This window comes from Nanorana parkeri, unplaced genomic scaffold (genome assembly GCF_000935625.1).
Source record: "Nanorana parkeri isolate BGI_ZX_2015 unplaced genomic scaffold, ASM93562v1 scaffold915, whole genome shotgun sequence".
NCBI classification, from domain to species: Eukaryota; Metazoa; Chordata; class Amphibia; order Anura; family Dicroglossidae; genus Nanorana; species Nanorana parkeri.
Window position 1 is genome coordinate 657,135 of NW_017307183.1, and position 22,264 is coordinate 679,398.

At 38.7% G+C, this 22,264-nt stretch overlaps 1 protein-coding gene across 1 annotated transcript in view; it reads right to left on the bottom strand.

Moving 5' to 3' along the window:
• LOC108794937 (protein phosphatase 1 regulatory subunit 12C-like) overlaps positions 1-22,264 on the bottom strand; it is a 76,834-nt gene that overhangs the window by 23,920 nt on the left and 30,650 nt on the right. Inside the window, exons 6-7 of the mRNA XM_018566088.1 lie at positions 10,680-10,754; positions 10,020-10,108 (exon numbers count right to left, since the gene is read on the bottom strand). Of these exons, the coding sequence (XP_018421590.1) occupies positions 10,020-10,108; positions 10,680-10,754 (164 nt within the window). The remainder of the gene's footprint in view (positions 1-10,019; positions 10,109-10,679; positions 10,755-22,264) is intronic.

Genomic DNA, 22,264 nt, shown 5'->3' on the forward strand with positions numbered 1-22,264 from the left:
CTCTCCCCCGCCCCCCCCCCCCTTTTTTTTTTTATCTCCTCCTCCCCTTTATACAAGGTTCCTGACAATGTGTATATGTGTATATTGAACTACAATCCCTCTGTACTAACTTTGTTATTTATCCGACATTGTGATTGCATTACCACGTTCATCAATGTTTACTGATTTGCACTCTACTTTTATGTATGACATTGTCCGCTTTTGATTGTATACATATTTTAAGACCTGTTTTGTACTCACTTTAATAAAGACTTATTGTTTAAAAAAAAAAAAAAAATCTAGGTGTAATGGGCAAATTTTCCCTGAGTATTTTATCTCACTGTAGAACGTTCCAGTATTTCCGAATGACTTTCATAATTTCTTCATATTGAACATTGTAATCCAGTGTAATTGTGAATTCCATCATATTTTCTTCCATATTTAGTTTTTTTCTGTTTTAACCACTTGTCGTCCGCCCGTTGTAAAAAAACGGACGGACGGCACTGCAGCATTGGCGGGTTGCTGTCTCCAGAAGGCATTTTTTTTCTGCTCGCGCATGCCCCCTAGCGGGCACGCACGGGCAGAAGAGGCCCGTGCAATGCAAACACCCGTTACCGGGTGTTTTACATATAGACGATCGGCGGCTCCATAGCCCGCAGTTTTATCATTTAATATAGGTGAAACTGTTTTTTATTTTGGTAATTTTTCCTTAATATAGTAAAAAATAAAAACCCCAGTGGTGAATAAATACCACCAAAAGAAAGCTCTATCTGTCCCCAAAAAAGGGTATAAAATTCATTTCAGTACAGCGTTGCATGACGGAATAAATGTCAGTCAAAGTACCGCAGCGCTGAATACTGAAAAATGGCTTGGATGGGAAGGGGGTTTAACACCGCGGATGTCAACTAGTTAATAAAGCCTCTCTCCTCATCTCTAATACTTCGGGTGTTTTTTTTTTCTCCATACATTCTTTTTTATAACCCTTTTAGCTAATTTTTCTCATTGTTCCCAATAGTCGATTTTTTACAATTCCTTCTTAATCTCAAAAACTGTCCACTCAGTACAGGCAGTCCCCAAGTTACATACAAGATAGGGACTGTAGGTTTGTACTTGGGTACATTTTTTAAGTGTGACTCAAGCCAAAAAAAACAACATTTTTTTAGTATTTGATAGCCTAGGTAAGGGTCACATTTGCTTTGCCGTCTGTTCCTGGTGTTCAGAAGATAATATAATAAAAACCTTTTTTTTTTTTTAAATGACATAAAAAGTTGTTGTTTTTTTATTTTATAAAACTTTCTTTTTTTGTTTGCATTTGTAATTTTTAACTTTTTTTTTAATTTGTCTTTAAATGTAATTTAAAACTTTTTTTTGTATTTATTTTTAATGCTGGGAGCAATAGCCAGGCTGCTATTGGATATTTCAAATTGCAATAGCAGGCTGGCTATTGCATCTGCCCACTGTCTGCTGTCAATGAGCAGGAGGGGCCTGAAGAAGAAAGTTTTCCATCAGGTCCTCCCATGCGGATTGACAGCAGGCAGTGGGCGGGTGCAATAGGCAGCTTGCTATTGCATTTTACAATATCCAATAGCAGGCTGGGTATGGCTCCCAGCGGAGGATCGGCCAGACCGGGGAAGAGAAGGCTACGGACCATTTCTCTATGATAATGGCATACCAACCTAATGTTTTTCTCATTGATACTACGTTTTTGTAAGTACAGTTTTAATGATTCCTCGTCTCCCTCCCAAATCATTACAATATCTATGAATCTTTTATACAGTTTTAACCGTTTAGGGATCTCTTTAAAACACTTCCTGTTCTTCCCACTTAGCCATAAAGGCAGTAGCCACACTGGGTGCAAATTTTGCATCCATTGCAACTCCATTTATCTCTCTCACAAAATGCCCGTTATACCAAAAATAATTATGATCTAAACTAAACTTCAGTGCTTTTAAAATGAACTTTTTCTGGTTTTCTTCTTTCATAATCCATTCAACTGCATCAATAGCATTTTTATGTCCAATTATTGCATATAATGAATTAACATCGGCTGTAAAAAATTACCACGTTCATCAATGTTTACTGATTTGCACTCTACTTTTATGTATGACATAGTCCGCTTTTGATTGCATACATATTTTAAGACCTGTTTTGTACTCACTTTAATAAAGACTTATTGTTAAAAAAATAAATAAATCTAGGTTTAATGGGCAAATGTTTCCTGAGTATTTTATCTCACCGTAGAACGTTCCAGTATTTCCGAATTATTTTCATAATTTCTTCATATTGAACATTGCAATCCAGTGCAATTGTGAATTCCATCATATCAGATTATGAAGGCTTTTTAAATCCTTCATAATCTGTAACAAATGTTTTCTATATTTTAAATAGGCTCTCGTGTTCTGGACTAATGGTTGTATGAAACAATCTATATTCTCTCCCAATCTTGCCCCTAATAAACTGATCCCATTAACAATATGCCTGCCTGGTGGACTGATTTTGTCCTTATGGACTTTCGGTAAATAGTAGATCACTGGTATCTTACATACAGAAGGTATCAGGTATCTCTGTTCTTCCTTTGTTTAGATTATCATCTTTTAGCCCTTTACACACACATATATACATATACATACATAGTGTGTGTGTGTGTGTGTCCTTTTAAAACTTATTTAATACCCTACACATTTCTTTTTTATAATCTTTTTATTGAATATCAAAATCCCTCAATCTTTGTCTGCTTATGATTATATTCTCCCTTTTCGACAAATCTTTTAAACAAAGATTTATTGGATAGATGTAGGGCTGCAACAACTGATCGATGAAATCGTTAAATCCACGCCTGCTTTTACACGCACATTAACTTTAATGGCATCCCAGTCTTAGTCGGTAGGGTTCCATATTGAGTTGGCCCACCCTTTGCCTCTATAACAGCTTCAACTCTTCTGGGAAGGCTGTCCACGGTAATGTTTGACCATTCTTCAAGAGGCGCATTTGTGAGGTCAGGTACTGATGTTGGACGAGAAGTTCTCCGCTCTAATACATCCCAAAAGGTGCTCTATCGGGTTGTGCATGCCAGCTAAGTTCCTCCACCCCAAACTCATGTCTTTATGGACTTTGCTTTGTGCACTGGTGCGCAGTCATGTTGGAACATGAAGGGGCCATCCACAAACTGCTCCCACAAAGTTGGGAGCATGAAACTGTCCAAAATGTCTTGGTATGCTGATGCCTTAAGAGTTCCCTTCACTGGAACTAAGGGGCCAAGCCCAACGCCTGAAAGACAACCCCACACCATAACCCCCCCTCCACCAAACTTTGCACAATGCAGTCAGGCAAGTACAATTCTCCTGGCAAACGCCAAAACCAGACATGTCCATCGGATTGCCAGACAGAAAAGCGTGATTCACCATTCCAGAGAACACGTCTCCACTACTCTAGAGTCCAGTGGCGGTGTGCTTTACACCACTGCATCTGATGCTTTGCATTGCACTTGGTGATGTAAGGCCTGGATACAGCTGCCCAGCCATGGAAAACCATTTCATGAAGTCCTCTACGCACTGTTGTTGTGCCAATTTGAAGGCCACACAAAGTTTGGAGGTCATAAAACATCTTCAATTCGCACAGGAACACAAGGATTGGACAGTCGAGCATTGGAAAAGTCATGTGGTCCAATAAATCACGTTTCCAGTTGCATCATGCAGGTGGCAGAGTGAGAATTTGGCGAAAACAGCATGAAAGCATGCACCCCACATACAGGATTACAACCCTTCAAGCTGGTGGGGGCAGTGTTATGGTTTGGGGCATGTTTTCCTGGCATGATTTGGGTCCTTTAATTCCTGTGGAACAACGTCTGAATAGCACAACATACCAAAGTATCGTTGCTGATCAAGTTCATCCTATCATGTTGATGGCGTATCCCAATGGAGATGGCTTCTTCCAACAAGACAATGCGCCATGCCACAGTGCTCGTATTGTGCAGGAGTGGTTTCAAGAACATGAGGGAGACTTTACCTTGCTTGGGTGGTCCCCACATTCACCAGATCTCAATCCAATTGAGCATTTGTGGGACGAAGTTGAAAGAGCCATCAGGCAGCTGGTTCCACAACCATCAAATCTCACAGAACTGGACAGTGCTATTCATCAGGCATGGTGTCAGATTCCTCGCATCACCTTTCAACATCTCGTGTAGTCAATGCCAAGAAGAATTGCCGCAGTATTGAAGGCAAAAGGTGGCCCAATGAAGTACTGATGGGGTGGTCATAATAATCTGGCCACTCAGTGTGCATATATATAAAAAATATGTTGATGGGAAAAGTTATTTTCAGTTTTGACCTAACAAATTTTGCTGCAGGAGGCGATTTGCGGTGCCATTGGAGGTCAATGGATCCCAACTGCACCTCCCGTCCACAGTGTGATCGCCCGCACTGGAAGGCACGGTACTGCAATGCCCTGCATTCCAGTGCTGTGCAATTTCAAAAAATGTGCATACCATTTTATTCTGCAGTAAACTTAGTCTGCAACACTGCATTTGTGTATTTTATTAATTATTTTTTATTATTCATGTTTTTTTAATTTTATCCGATTAAGCGATTAATCGAAGTTAATAATCGGCTAACTAATTGATTATGAAAATAAATTGTTAGCTGCAGCCCTAGATAGATGGCTATATGTTTTTCCGGTATTTCCTGGATTCTGAATTGGATAACGTTTGGGATAAAAACAAAAGGCTCAACAGAAAAAATTAAAGATTTTATATCATGTAATTCATCATGCATCATAGAAAGGACCCAAGAGGACTGAAGTTTTGTGGAACTGTAAAAATAAAACCACATTGGAAAGGCAGCAATATAGGGAGGGATCTATCCAAGAAAGAATCCGTTTGGATAGATAAAGCTAACACATTAGTACCCAATGGTTTGAACGTAGAATTCAATTTTAATTGTTTTATCAGTGATTTTTTACTTATAGACTAACGTTGTAGTGGTTTTATAGGTTTATATTTATAGTTTTATGAGCTAATATTTATAGAGAGTATAGACAGTATTTTAGGTATTTGTAGTTCAATTGTGTTATTTACTAATATTAATGTAATATTTATTTCAGTAGGAGTTTGTTCAGATAGATCAAGACCTCTGCTTTTAATGTATATGGACATAGACATTTAATATTTAAGTGCATTACCTTGGGGATTTAAAATTTTAAGTTATACTAATTCTGGATCGGGAGGGTACAAGAATGTGGAAAGATAATAAAAAAGGGTTAATAGAGGTAACATAGTAACAGCAAACTACCCATATTTAACAGCTTTAAGCATTCACTGACCCCAGCTCCCTGACGCAGTCAATCGACGTAACATACATCTGTGAGAAGGTTTACGGGAACTTTGTTCCCGAAGAAGAAGGACACAGGATTGTGGAGAGCGATTTAGAGAAGAAAAAAAAAAAAAAGAACAGAACTTCACATGCAGAGATTGGATAATTTGATGTAAAAGATTGAGTTGACACTTTGTTTTATGTTTTTGCAGAACACTGATATATTATACAAGTTACAATCATTGGACACTGTTTTACTTTCTATAGCTATGAGATTCACATAGTATTATTTATGCTATAACTGGTTCACATTTATGCTATAATTGGTTCACAAAGAATTCAACACTAATATCCAGGTTATTTATATATTTTTTTTGGTTACTGTTATTTAACTTTGCACACAGTAGCTTGTTTTTTGGGGGGTTTATAGCGCCGCTCAGACTGATTATTTAAAGTGACATTAAACCCTCAGATTTTTAACATAAAACAATACTGTAATGTGCGCCTTACTGTAATCCATGGTTGTTTTCCTTCTCTTTGCTACTCTTCCTTTTAAATCTGTATCTGTTCTCATGCTCTGCAAACTTCTGTTTTGCAGCAGACTGCCTTGTCTCAGGAATGGATATACGGTGTCTGTGTATTAGTTTATATAGGCTTGTAACCTGAGCCAGCACTACAGGAAGAGGCCCTGAGCATCAAAGGGAAGTTCTGCAGATCATGAGAAGACATGATGATTTAAAAGGAAGAGCAGCAAAGAGAAGGGAAACAACCATGGATTACAGTAAGGCACACATTACAGTATTGGTTTATGTTAAAAAATCTGAGGGTTTATGCAATACAATGGGTTACTGAAGGTTTATGTAACCAATTTAAGTGAGCAGCTGTGAAGAGAACACCCAAGAACTTTATATTATTTGAGAGCAGAAGATTTTGTGTTGAAATGAACTTATCATTTCCTGTAATCTTACATCTCTGTTCAAGTTTACTAACTTTGAGCAAAACCCTCTTAAATTGTGCTTTTGGTATTTATTTAAACACATTAGGATGGTAACTGTCAAAATTGAAGAATTGGTTACAATCTGTTGGGTTACTATACAAATAACTTCTTATTTTAACTCTCTATCTTCAATAGCATAAGGTGGAGCCACATTGGAACCCATTGCGGCTCCCCTGGTTTGTAAATAATACTCATTTCCAATCAAAAAATGATTATTCAGTAATGTAATGGTAAATAGTTTAACTATAAATTCAAATTGTACCCCAGAAAACATAATTTGACCGTTATAGCAATTGGCTTGTGGCTTTAACCCACACATCATGTTCAATTGATGTATACAAGCTAGACTTGATGTATACAAGCTAGAGACATCCTAGGTGACTAATATTGTGCCCCCTGGGAAGTGTAGCCCTAATATCTTAGACAAAAGATCCCTTCTATCTCTTAGATATGACTTGCTTTTCTTAATCAATGGGGTCCCAATTTTGTCATAGTATATTGCCAAAGGAGATAAAACAGATTCTATACTCGTCACAATCGATCAGCCAGGGGGACATTGGGAATCCCTATGCATCTGGAATGTGAAAATGATGAAGATGAAGGTCATCCTGATGTGCTTAACAGCAAGAGTATCCGATTACCTCTGGTGTTTAAAGATAAATGAGAGAAACTTGTTGTGCATGTTTGTATATCACTTTTTGGCCTTTTGCATCATGTCATGACAATTTTGAATTAACAAATAAAGAAGATTGAGTTATGCAATACAATGACTTTTGTATATATATATATATATTATTTTCAGCTCAAATGTTTTCCTTTTCATGAGAGTCTTTAAAGACTCTCATAAAAGGAAAACATTTTAAATGAAAATGATTTTACATTTCAACACCATAAAGGAAGGTCCCAATGTGGATTCTGTTTTCCTGATACACTACCGGAACTTTTAATGAATACACAGTACATCATAATGTCCTATGTATGTCTTATATCTCTGATGTATTAAGGTGTTTATTGGCCATCCTATGTTTATTTGTTCTGGCCTTTGGTTATCAGGATGCAATTTTCACTCCCCAAGTCCAACATTTATGACACCCCACCTAAGAACTCTTTCTTTAAGTGATTCATTCTGTCATGTTGATTAGTATTGCTTCTGACCTTTAGATGTGCTTTTCTTTTGAATATTATGTTAGTCCAATAAGAAAGGTACCATTGCATTCTACTCTGGTTTTTTTTTTACATCTTGTCTACTGGACTAATACGTCCCGTGAAAAAGTACACCCTCCTTAAATTGTATGGTTTTACATATCAGGACATAATTAAAAATCACCTGGTCATTAGCAAGTCTTAAAATCAGATAAATATAACCTCAGATGAACAAAAACACGTGATATATTACACAGTGTTATTATTTTACAAACAAAGCCAAACTGGAGAGGATATGTGTGAATAACTATGTACACCCTTACCTGCTTCCATAGGAATTAAGAGGCTAAGTAGCCAGTTGCTGCTAATCAAATGCTCTTGATTAATTGATCATCAGCAAGTCTGACCACATTTATAAAAGCTAAAGTTTTAGCAGTTTGCTGGTCTGGAGCTTTCATGTGTGTGTGTTAACACAATGCCAGGGAGGCAAGACATCAGCAATGATCTTAGAGAAGCAATTGTTGCTGTCCATCAATCTGAGAAGGGATACAAGGCCATTTGCAAACAATTTAACATCCATCATTCTACAGTGAGAAGATTATTCACAAGTGGAAAACATTCTAGACATTTGTCATTCTTCCCAGGAGTGGACATCTCAGCAAATTCACCCCAAGGTCAGATTGTGCAATGCTCAAAGATATTGCAAAAAACCCAAGAGTTACATCTCAGACTAAAGGCCTCAACATGTTAAGCGTAAAAGGTTCATAACAGTACAATTAGAAAAAGATTGAACATGTATGGTGTGTTTGGAGAAGTTGCCGGGAGAAAGCCTCTTCTCTCTAAAAAGAACATAGCAGCATGGCTTGGGTTTGAAAAAGTTGCATCTAAACAAACGACAAGACTTCTGGAACAATGTCCTTTGGACAGAGGAGACCAAAAGTGGAGATGTTTGGCCATAATGCACAGCACCACATTTAGCAAAAAACAAACAGCATATCAACACAAACACCTTAACTGTTAAGCATGCTGGTGGAGGGGTGATGATTTGGGCTTGTTTTGCAGCCACAGGACCTCGGCACCTTGCAGTCATTAAGTTGACCATGAATGCCTCTATGCCACAGCATTCTAAAGTCAAATGTGGGGCCATCTGTTCGACAGCTAAAGCTTGGCTGCAATTGAGTCATGCAATGACAATGATCCCAAGCACACCAGCAAATCTGGTGGGCAGAATGGCTGAAAAGGAAAAGAATAAAGGTGTTGTAATGGCCCAGTCAAAGTTCAGACCTCAACCCGATTGAAAATGCTGTGGCGGGACCTTAAGACAGCTGTGCATAAACAAATGCTCACAAACCTCAATGAACTGAGGCAATATTGCAAAGAAGAGTGGGCCTAAATTCCTCTACAATAGATGTAAGAGACTGGTAAAGTCATACAGAAAAAAGTTATTTAAAAGTTATTGCTGCTAAAGGTGGTTCTACAAGCTATAGAATCATAAGGCTTACTAGGTCTTTCACACATGGCCTTTCCATATTGACTTACATATTGTAATTTTTGTTTGCATTTTACATATTTATATAATTTTGATCTCATGTTTTATATATATTATCTTATTTCATGTGCTAAGATTAATTGTTACAGCTTGTCACAGATTGACATTATTTTGTGCATGATTCTTAAAAAGGAATTAAGTTATGATTTTATCATTTATCTTTGACCACTTTTTTGTGTATTTTATTTATATATTTTGTATCCGTTATGTAGTCTTGATGTTATCGCCCCCAAAAAGCATTTGGGTTTTTTTCTCCCTAGGACATTTTCACCCATTCGGTCAGGCACCCATTCAATACATGTTTACGCTGTAAAGCTTATAGGGTACCCTACCAAGGGAGACCTGCTATTCAGCTGGAGTCACCTTACCAGAGCCAGTGAGTTTGTTTGGAAAACTTTGGTGCACTTGGACTTATGAATGAGCATTGAGATTTCAGCGCCTCTTAAATATATGGGTCATATTGGTGTCTGGTCTGAGGAAGTGTGGGATACTGAAACACAGCCCCCTTTAAATTTGTTGAATATGATGCCAATAATTTCAAACAAATATTATTGGAGTGGATGGAGCAAAGCTACCCTGTTCTGAAAAAGTTCATGCCAAGTTCAAGGAGGCCTGAGAGTTCTACTGACCATTTGTATACACATGTATGCTAAAAACTGCAACTGCTACTTTTCCGTATTGGGGAAAAGAGAACCAGTATGGAGGGATACATACTATATCAACCAACCAGATCATCTTTCAGTCACCCAAATTGTTCAGTAAATATGAATTATTGCAACATTTACCTGAATGTATTTTTTGCCACTAAACAGAAACCTGCATGTAGACAGCAGTCAGAACTCCTGATCTGTATACTTGTTCTAGGTAAGTGATTAAGGAAACAGTGATGCCATTGCGTCAGTATGACAGCCAAACAAATAGTATTTTCAAAAGGAAATGTAAACAGTGGCATATAACCCCATATATTGTTCAGTGCAGGTTATCATTTTCTCAGAGTGCGCCTTTTAACTGTGGAATTTATCACATTTCGGCCCTTAGTGCTCACCTCCTATGTTTGCTTGTATTTACTAGTGGTTGTTCTGTGCCAGTGTCAATAATGGCCCGTTTCAAAGTTGCCTCTTTTTCACTTCGTAACTGCAAATAGCAAAAGAGCACAACACTTTGTAAACAATAAAGATAAATCAATGGAATATGAAACAAATATATACAAAAGATACTCTGTCTTCTATCTAGTCTATACAATCAACCTGCATCCAATCAGGCAAGCCCTTACACTACATAGTTGTTGGTAGATCTAAGAGAATGTACAATCCATTTGTAACATGTGTGGGGAGCTTTAAGTCTTTTTATTACGACAGACAGAATTTGCAGTTACTGAAATTGAGAGAAGAGCATGCAAAAGGCCTGCAAACCGAGACATCTAAAAAGGAAGAATATTTTTAAATTATTGTTAGATATGCTGTGTGAATAGGATCACAAACATTTAATGGGGGTTCTCACACTTTACTGTAAAAGGTGGAAAAACACTTTTAAAACGTTTATCAATGTAAATGGCTTCCAAGTGTAGTGTTATTCACATGAGTTATTTCCTCCGAAACGCCGTTAAGTTTATGTGGTCAGATCACATGCTAACTCTGCTTAGGTGCTCTTAAAAATGGTTAAATGTTTTGGGGAAAGAAAAATTGAATAGATTCAAATTACTTACATCTTCTTGCTTCTTCTGCAGCTCTTCTAAAAGACTAACAATCTCTTCATCAGTCACATCGCAAGGCCTCTGACCCTGAAAGCACAGCATTCATAAGAACAATGCACATCTTGCTGCAAACACATTGTATACGCAACAAACAATATTATACAAGGAGATCCAGCAAAATTAAAACAGCTGCCTGTAGATGGCTATGCTTGTCATTTTCTTTCATCGCCCGACATGCTTAACTGTAAATATTAGACCACAGAATAGGATTAGACAATTTTTTACTGATAGCTAACACAGCACAGATTTATCCATTAAGCAGGTTAAAAGCAACCCTTTCATTAAAAATTGGAACACTACAACCTGGAAAGAAAAGAGGGGAAACAAAAAGCCACAGGCGAGATCCTTATGGTGAAGTGGTGTTTGAAAAGCAAGAAAACCATTCATACAGTAGAAATCAGAAAAAAAGATACAGAATGTAGGTTGCCGAGTCGCTTGTGAAGGGATCAAAGTGAAAAAATATAGCCGTCTTTATGCAGTAAGATCACACTTTATGCTGGTTGGGGTGATTCGTACAGTCCTGTCTACAAGGGTCTAAGGCTGTCAGTAGTGTATGTATGCCCAAAAAAGTTGGAAAAGGTCGTAGCAGAGGTTCCTGTGTGCAAAAGGACATGCTAGGAAGCCATTCCTTCATAAACTGGATATTAAATCATGGAATATGTTAAGAAAAACAATCAATGCATTTCATGATGCTAAAATGGCAACTTTCTCAGGATTTTTTATGTACAAAATGGTATAGATGTCATATAAGGTTGTTGTTAAAAATGGAACATATTTGCTAAATCAAAATTGACAATACTATAGTAAAACAAATATCAAAGAGGTATCAAAGAGCTTAACTCTTAGAAGATACATAATTATAACAAATTAAATGATTCATGATATGAAAAACAGAAAAATTTACATAAAACTACACAAAAAGCTCAGTCGGGGGGCGTGGATGAACATGCAGGAGTAAAGAAGTGCCTGAACAAGCTCTGAAATCCTGACACCTTTTCTGTTTGACTTAACACACCGCCGTCGACTGTCTCACTTTCTGCCACACGGGAAACACCCTCCAGCAGTCACAGGCATTGACAGCGGTACAGACGCACTGCGCTAATCAATAATCATAATACGAGAATAATAAAGTGCAAAAGATATCAAATAAATCACATATGGTTATTTACATCTTGGCACTTTTTTGCATAATTTCATGGTGGACTTTATAATTATCAATTTGCACATAATCTCTACTGGAGATATTTAGAAGTATTTATGAACTATATTGGTTATATGTGATTTATTTGATATCTAGCACTTTATTATTCACGTATTATGATTATTGATTAGCGCGGTGCATCTATTTGATTTATTTATATAATTAGCACGGCAGCTTTTCATCTTTTATATTTGTTATTTATTACTTTGAGACAGCCTCCATAAAGCAGAATGTCTTTATATTCATCTATTCATTGGGTTTTATACCATAATTATTTCTGCAGCCATGGATATCTTTGAATTTTTTGAGAAACAGAGGTGAATTTGGAAGACATCTTCTGTATTGAGGTGTTAGATAGGGGTGATATCAAAAGCAAATTTTTAGACATTGAGACATGCTTTGGAAAAACAACTTATATTATGGTGGGATATAGTGACCCATGAGAGTATCTCAGAGAAGGATTAATGCCCAGCCACTTAATGCTGGCCTTGTAGACCCAGATTCTATGAAGGAATGGTATAATTTTTTTCAGCATTTAGAGGACCAATTATTGCAGTTATTGTTAACAGGGAAGCAAAGAAAATTGGAAATAGAAATTAACATTAAAATATTAAAGGATAAATTAGAGCCATATAGAGTCTGAACAGTATGCTGCCCTTTCAAAGGAGCTAGAAAATTTCTTACAGAAGTGGGATAAAGAACTCAAAGAAAATAAATCATAAAAATTGATTGGAAATGCGTTAGATCTAAAAAAAATTAAAATATTCAAATGGCAACTCAATGAGATTGATAGCAGTAGCTGTAATACAAGTATAGAGGGGAAACATAAGAGCATACAGTTAAAACCAATGAAGATTTGGGGGATTTGCACTGGAAACCCATTCGCAAGAAGAGGAAAAGAGAAGTACCCAATGAATCTACCCACAATAGGGTTTGTATGAAGATAAATTTAATCTCCCAGATATACCATCCTCTACTTGATGAAGGGGCTAGTAGTAAATCAGGGAAATTATACCAATAATCAAAGTTTTTTAGAAAATATCAAGAGATCATCATCCAGTCCATTACGGGATGGGAAGGGGGATGAAAGGTCCCAGGGAGATGTGGAAAGACAGACAGAACAACACTTGGGCACCAAACAGAGCAAGACACAAAGTGTGGTCTCAGGAAAGAGGTAGAGGCAGAGACCCCCCATTGCCACAAAGAGAAAGGTACAGAACAAACAGAGGGGAGCCTGTAGAGGAGGGAGACCGGTCCGTTACAATGTAGGAAGAGGAAAGAGGTGGTAGGAACTGGCATATTTAACATCACTTCAGTAGCAGTGACTGCTGATGAGGAGAGTATTGGATTTAGGACTTAATTTTCCACTGTTAAAAATCTTACATTTCAGACTTACATTGATCTTAATAAATTCATATGTAAATTGAATATTAAGAGATATTATTCATCTCTCCCTGGACCCAATACTAGAGCAAAAGAGAGTGGGGTTGTTGAGAGGTTTCACCATACTACACTGAGGACTAATTCTACATTTGACCCCCAAACCAGTTCTAATAATTTTGTTGAGATGTTTAAAAACCTAGGTGAGACAGATTTGAAACAACTACAATTCAAACCTAAACAGGATTTGGAATATATTCAGAAAGGAATTGCCTCTTTAGAAGAAAATAAAAATCTTGTCATACGCCCCGCGGATAAAGGTGGAGGGGTTGTAGTTATGGACAGGGATTACTATGAGAAAGAGATGGCCAATATCTTGTCAGATCGGCATACATATATAAGATTACCTGGAGACTCTACTTTAGAATATTAAAAAATTACTAAGGAAATTGGTGAAAAATGGATATAAGAAAGGGATACTTTGTAAGAAGGAATGGGAATATTTAGTACCATCCTGTTGTAAAATTCCCATAATCTATTTCCTACCATAGATACATAAAAACGAAAAAAACACCTCTGGGTAGACCTATTATAAATGGGTAGTAATATTCATACAGAGGAGGTATGCATATAGGAGAAGTACCGCATCCTGATAATGTCATAAAAAAGAAAAAAGGAGGATTTGGATTTTTAAAAGGTACTTCAAGGATCACACAAAACACATTTGATTTTTATATAAAGTATAACAATTTTTATTTATAAATATATTTAAAATGCATAGTTTTAAAAAAAGAAAGGCAAACAAGATTGCCTAGAAGAGACCATAGGATGTAGCCGCATCCTCCCACAATTTTTTCTATATTACGATACTTGTTACAAATTGCTGGATATCAGCTTCCTAGTTTCATTTGTAATCCCGTGGGAGGAGAACAGATTTCAATGCGTTTCACGGAGATCCGCTTCTTCAGGAAAAAGGGCTACTGTCTTTCTACAAGAGAATATTTTTTATTTACAAAGAGTTCATAGTTTACCTATGCAAATGCATTAGAATACTTAGTGCAGTTTGTTTAGTTCAATAAACTTACAATAGTCTGTAAAGATGGCTGGATCCACCACTGACCAACACTCAAATCATGGGCGCGGACGGAGGGACCAATAGAAATGGGGTAGAGCGTGAGACAACCCCCAAGTCAGAGCAGGAAACTACAGAGTGAGAGAGGTTTCAGAAGAGGCCAGATTTTCTATTAGATGACAACATCCCAGAAATTCCTATTATTATTGAATAGATCACACCTAGGCGTAATCTATTCAATAATAATAAGAATTTCTGAGATGTCAAAATCAAATGTGTTGTGTGATCCTTGAAGTACCTTAAAAGTCAAAATCCTCCTTTTTTTCTTTTTTATGACTATTATAAATGGGATTGATTCAGTATTATCCAGAATAGGACAATACATCAACTAATTTTTACAGCCCATCTTGAAGCTTATTTGACAGATAGTAATAAACTGTAAATCCGTTTTGACATTTTCTGCCATAACATTTTTGCTATCGACGTAGTATCCCTATATACCAATATTCCTCATTAGGAGGGCTATTTTAAAATGACAACAGGTTATGTTTTTATTAGAGTGTGTAAGATTTGCCCTTACTAAAAACTATTTTTGGTATAAAGGGAACTTTTATCAACAGATTAAGGGAGTGGCCATGGAAGCTAAATTCGCCCCAGTCTGGCCAATCTTTTTATGGCTAAGACGTCATTTTTACTACCCAACAGGAAAGGCTCACCCTTTGGAAAAGGTACATAGACAATATTTTTCTCATTTGGGATGGTTCTGACAGTATATTATCCAATTTCTTAGCGAATATTGTGGATAACCGTTACGGTATAGGTTTTACTATTAATAAAGGGGGCAAACAGGTACAGTTTTCAGATTTATTTTTATAGAAGGTAATGCTATTTGCACAAAAACCTTTTAGAGTACCGACAGAAATGGTTACATACCGACCCATAGTTGTCACCATCCCAGATGGGTCAATAATATTCCAATGGGTAAGCTGGTGCGCATTAGATTAGCTGACCTGAATTTGTTCTCTCTGGAGAAGAGGCGATTAAAGGGGAACATGATCACCATGTATAAATACATAAATGGTCCATATAAAGAACTTGTTGCCAAATAATTCACGTTAAGGTCACTGCAAAGGACAAGAGGGCACTCTTTGCGTCTGGAGGAAAAGAGGTTTAACCTTTGCATACGGAAAGGATTCTTCACAGTTAGAGCTGTGATAATGTGGAATAGACTCCCCCAGGAGCTTGTTCTAGCTAGCTCGGTTAATTGTTTTAAAAAAACATCTAGATGTATTCCTAAATGCACAGAATATTACTGGATATTGAGTTCTTAGGTATATTAAAAGGTATACCTATAGGTATATTAAGCATCAGAGATTGTTGATCCAGGGAATATCCGAGTGCCTTATGGGATCCGGAAGGAATTTTTTCCCCTGTTGGAGCAAATTGAACCTTGCTTTATAGGGGTTTTTTTTGCCTTCCTCTGGATCAACATTGGGTAATTGTGGGCATAGTGTTCTGTTTAGGCTTTTCTTCTTTACTTTTTCTTTGTATCTCTATAGGTTGGACTCGATGGACTTGTGTCTTTTTTCAACCTAACTATGTAAGAAGTTGTACTCACGATCGGGACTACGAAGAACAGTTTAATGAACTTATGCAGAGATTTATGGAAAAGGGATATAAGGGAAGAATTATAGAGAAAGCTAATAGAACAGTAACAACGATAGATAGAAATACACTAGTAGAAAGAGGAAGGGATAAGTAAAAGGGGGAAAGACCAGTATCATTCATTACAGATTACAACATCCAATACAGGAAAGTCTAGGGGATTGTTTCTAGTCATTGGAATATTCTTAAGAGGGATAAGGTTTTGGACCATCTCCTACCAGATAAACCTACTGTTGTTTAACAGAAAGCTCCCACATTGAGAGAGAGAAGGTAGCCATTAACATAATAGACCCTCCTAGGAAGTTGGTTACTTTCTTTGGAGGGGTAGGCTTCTATCCATGCCGTAGGTGTGTGTGGTAGGACCATGAATATCAGATCCAAGACAACCTATTTTAATTCACATGTAAATGGAAGGTCATTTAAAATTAAGGAATTTCCTGTGCATCAACACATGTAATATATTTGTTACAATGCCCATGTAGTCTCCAATATGTTGTAAGGACCAAGAGACAACTAAAAAGGTGAGAATCAGGGAACATATTACAAAAAATGAATGGGTTTAAGAAAACACAGCCTCTTGAGACTTAAGCTATTTACTGGGAAGGACCCTAGTGGTCTTAAATTAATAGGGATAGCAAGAGTGTCGAGACACTAGCGAGGGTCCAATTTAGAGTCCAATTTGATTAGAAAGGTTTACAAAACTAAAACTAAGTGGATCTATGATTTGGAGACTATGCAGCCAGGGGGATTAAACATAGAGCTGGTTTTGAACTGTTTTTTGGCTAATGACTAATTTTAGGACTATTTATTAACTATGGATTTTAAAATACGATTAGTTGTATTATGTATTTTAGGGCTTGAATAGGTATTATTGTTATGGTCGATTATTATGATGACCTCTTAATATGAGTTTTTAGAATGGTGTTGATCATTATAGATTGCGCTGGATTTTAAACTGGTTAAGAAGGAGTTAAATGGGATTGTGAATGACCTCTGGTGGCCACTTTTTATTATTATAATTGCTATGATTATAGACTTCCTGCCATATGAGTGACCTCCAGTGGAAACTTTTATTGTTATAATGGCTATGGATGTAGACTTTGTCACATGAGTGACCTCTAGGTGGCCACTTTTATTACAATTGCTATGAGTTTAGACTTCCTGGCACATATGACAGTTTCCTGTTTGAGAGAGATTAAGTAGAGTAACAAGTACGGATGTCGAAAAGGCGTTCGATAGGGTGGACTGGGCTTTCCTGAAAACAACTCTGTAGTACGTGGGGGTTGGAAGCATGTTCTCTACATGGATAGATAACCTCTACTCCTGTCCAACGGCTCAGGTACGCCTGAACGGGGTTACTTCTGCTGACTTCTCCCTCTTCAATGGCACGAGACAGGGATGCCCACTCTCTCCCCTCCTGTTCGTACTAACCCTGGTGCCTCTCTTATGCCGCATACGGAAAAGCTCGAATTTCCCAGGACTGCCCGTGGGTGGGTCGACCCACAAAGTGGCGGGTTACGCGGACGACTTGCTTTTTTTCGTAACAAACCCTACTACCGCACTACCAAACCTCCTTGCGGAATTTGATAGTTATAAATCCCTAGCCAACTTTAAGATTAATCTACAGAAATCAGAGGCCTTAAATATTAGCATACCCGACAATCCTAGACTCCCTCTCTTCCTACTTTCCGTTCAAATGGGCCTCGCACAGTATTAAATACCTCGGAATCTTCCTGACCCCCTCTTTGGGAGGAATATTCTCAGCCCCGTCTCCTTTACCTGCTCCATGCGTTACCGATACACATCCCAACATTTTTTCTGAAGAGGGTGAAGGGGGAATTTGGTAGATTTCTTTGGGCGCACAGAGGCCACAGTTTGAGCCAACTGCTTATGTCCCGTCCCAAACATAGGGGGAGGGGGGCATTGGTTTCCCAGACCCCTTACTGTATCACAAAGCTGTGCATATGGCCAGGATCCTTGACTGGTGCCGGGAGGGGACGAAAAATGGATGGATCCAACTGGAGCAGTCATTGGCTTTCTGAACATTATCCAACAATCTGGAGCCACTTACAGATGGGGTCACCCATTCAGTGTTCAAATTTAGAAGTGCAAGGGAAATTTCATGTTGCGATTCCAATCTCAACTGCCAGCTCTATTTTGGTTCCTGGGGGGTCTTGATTCCAAACTGGGCAAACATTCTAGCCTAGTGTCTGGGCTGGATATTTAGCATGTTAGTACTGTACCTATTAGTGGAAGTGAGTGCCCATACTTATATATACTTCTTTGGCCTACTTATGCCTTTTCTGCTGTCTATTCCTTTTTTCTTTCCTTCCTTTTCTAAGCTCACCTTCTCTCTTTCCCACTGCCTCACCTCATTCTCTTCTTAAATAGTATGTGAGATTGAATAAAGACACAGGTCCATCGAGTTATTGAACGATTACATACTTTTTGCTGATACCACTGCTTGTGGAAGGGAGGTCCACAATTTTACCGCTCTAAATGAAAAGAATCCCATTCGCCCTTTTTGTTTAAACTTATCTGCTTCCAATTTCAGGTGATGGCCTTTTGTCTTAAGTGAGTTTACTGTTAAAAAAAAAAAAATGTTTACTGCAGATACTATCATAAAAATTAAAGTTTGTACAGTAAAATAATGTCCCCTCTCAATTGCCTAATTTCTAGAGTGAACAAGTTTAAATTGCAATCTTGCCTCAACGTAGGTCCTCCAGCTTAAATAGTTTCATTAGCAAATAACACCGTGCTATCTCCCCTTAGCATTAAAACCTTTTCACCAAACCCTACAATTCTAAATAGTCAATCGATGTTCAAATCAAGCAAAGAAAAATATATAAAAAAATGTCCACAAAATACTGTGACCTATGTGTAATAAACAAAAATCTCAAACAATCAAAATTATATAGTGACTACCAGTGTGAATTAAATCTCTATTAAGAACTCAAACTAAGACACATGCACCATTGCAAAATCATCACCACAAAAATGTATATAACATTATGAATAAATAAGTGATCCAAATAAAAGTAAATTGGATAAGCATGTATATACATGAAAGAGCAAATTTCTCTATATTCAATTAATATATAACCAAGAGGAAATAATTATAAAAGTTAATTTAAGTGAAACTGTCGTTCAGCCCTGTGGAGAAGTAGCAGGGCTGATTTTTATTTTTTTAAACTGAGCGGCGAGATCCCCTCAAGCTAGAGAGGAACTGGACCAGCTGCTCACTACAGATGAGATTGAGTGGGCGGTTGCCCAGTTCCCCACTATGGAAGAAATGGGACCACATTTACTGGCCACCTATAATGAGGCATTTAGTTTGGGTATACTCCCCATGTCCATGAGAGAAGCTCTTACAGTCCTGATTCTAAAACCGGGTAAGGATCCGACTAAATGTGATTCATACCGGCCCATTTCTTTAATTAACATTGGCGCAAAAATCCTAGCCAAAATTCTAGCAATACGCATTAATAAACACGTTCGGTCCCTTATTGGCAGTGATCAGGCAGGATTCATGCCAGGCCGCTCCACTAGGATGAACATCCGCAGACTTTTCACCAACCTCCAATACTCTCACCCCACGACTGAAGGTAGAGCGTTGATTTATTAGTGGTGGTCCATGACTGGCTGGTCCCCCCGATTGGGAACGCCTGTACGGCAACTGAAGCAGCCATACTAACCTCCTTTGAATCCCTTCAAAATGTTGTCCATAGGGGGGTCAATAGCAACCAAAAAGCAACAAGGGGCAGTCATGATTTCTGCGACTGTCTGTATTCTAAGATATGTTATCAATCGCTTATCACTATCCCAATGGTCCCATTCTCTCTACTCCCCCTTATGGGGTAACCCCGCCCTCCCAGAGCTGCAGCGCCTCCCATCAGACGCCTTCTGGTCCTCAAAAGGCATTAAATCTTTGTCTCACTTGTTTCAAAATGGGGTGATGCTTGATTTTCCACAGCTCAGGGAGGAGCTGACGCTCTCCCCGTCTGATTTTTTGGCCTACTTTCTTCTCCTACATGCGATACGAACCCAATTTGGGTCAACCACTTTTACACCAGCTCAGTCGCCCCTGGAGGGGCTACTGCGAAGGGATGATTCGTCAAAATTGATCTCTACTTACTGTGTGGAACTCATGTCCTACAGAGACGGTAGGTTTGACGGCCGCAAACAGAGATGGCGATTAATTCTCCCGGATCTAGTGGAGGCTGATTGGGGAGACTTTGAAAGCAGTTACATGTCATCTGTGATAGCCTCTAAGGACAAATTGATCCAAATGAAATTCTACCAGGTCTATTACACTCTCTTCTACATAGACCTCGGCCATCGCCCGACCTCGCGTTGTTCTAAGCGATGCGGGCGAGAAGATGACTTCCTACACTGTTTCTGGTCATGCCCCATCATAAGAGCCTTTTGGTCGGAGGTCACTTCCTTCATGGAAACTAGCCTCGGCTTCCCCAATATTTGCAACCCTGTGTTCTGCCTCCTGGGTCTCTTTGGAGAACTGCCATTGGCCTTATAAACTCAGACACTCCTCCGCCTCCTTTTTTTATGCCAGGAAGACCATTCTTCTGGTCTGGGGCAGCCCAAGTGGAAAAGACTGGTTGATCAGGCATTGCCCATTTATAAACTCACGTACGAGCAGAGGGGCAACCCGACACGTTTTGGCCGCATCTGGGACCCATGGCTGCCCTCATCTAACACAACTGTATAAGTGGGGTGAAGTACTAAATGCACTCTCACCCTTTAGCCTCACGAAGTGGAAGTATTTCCTACCATATTGACTGCATGTGGCTGTGTTCGACTCCCCACGTTGTATACTACCTGTGTTGAAGGGTAAATACCATGTATTGAACCTTGAATCTTGCTACAAAATGCTGGTGTAACCTTGTAATCTTATGATCAGTGAAGAGTGTGTAAATATTGTATAATTGCCTGGGTTATGTTGACCCGGTTGATGTCTGTCTAAAGTCTGTTTGTCATTATAATTATTGTGTCTATGACACAATCTCAAAAATCTCAATAAAAAGCATCTTAAAAAACGCATTCTTAAAAAAAACTGAGCAGCGAGAGCGGGGGGCGTGGAGCGCTGTGTGGGGGGGCGTAAAGCACTGAGAGCGGGGGGAGGGAGGCGGTGACAGAGGGGAAGGCGTAGATCGGTGACAGAGCGGGGGTGGGGCATGGACCTGGGACAGGCTCCGTCACCTCCCTCAGCCTCTGTCCCCGGTCGCTGCCCGTTCCTGTCACAGGAGTTCTAGCACAGTGGTGTGCTAGTACTCCTGTGTTGGAGGTGAACGGGTCAATAAAGAGTACCTGTCATCTCCAAATGCGATCAAACGGGGACTTGTTATCCCCTATGTGATAGCAATAAAGTTAGGGTGATGAAGTAAAAATAATAAACTAAATGAAAATTGAAAAAATAAAAACCAACCTCGCTGCCCCCACCATCTGCATGTGAATAAACGTGCAGTGTTTTCAACCGTGATCGTGTGCTACCGCACGGGCAGGGTGGTATTGCGGCGGGAAACCGCGCAATATGCCTGGCGCGACTGGGGTGCCATTAGGAAATAATGGCACTACCAGCGCAATCGACGGTGGTGTGCAATCTGTGACCGCCCGGTTATCGTGCACAAAACCGAGTGGGTGGCTGGGCAGTCACAGAATCGCACGCCACCGCCGATCGCGCTAGCAGTGCTATCATTTTCTAACGGCACCCCAGTTGCACCAGGCAGATCGTGCAGAAGTGCGGTCCCACTTGAAAACATCCAGGCCATTTTTTAGTATTCAGCGCTGCAGTACTTTGACATTTATTCCGTCATGCAACGCTGTACTGAAATGAATTTTATACCATTTTTTAGGGACAGATAGAGCTTTCTTTTGGTGGTATTTAATAGACATGTGCGATTCGTTTCGTTCGGAATTGAAATTCGGACGAATTTTCGGAAATTTGGATGTATCCGAATTACAGACATAACGAATGCAAACAAATCCAAATTTCCATTTACGAAATTCGGTAGCGTTAGTACGAACGTTCGTTTCGTTTTCTGTTCTTATTCGTTTCTTATTCGTTTCGTTCGAGCAAAGTGACATTAGAGAAGGAGAAAAATATTTTTCCCCCCTCAAATGTCACTTTTGCTGCAAACGAACGAACGAAACGAATAAGAAACGAATAAGAACAGAAAACGAAACGAACGTTCGTACTAACGC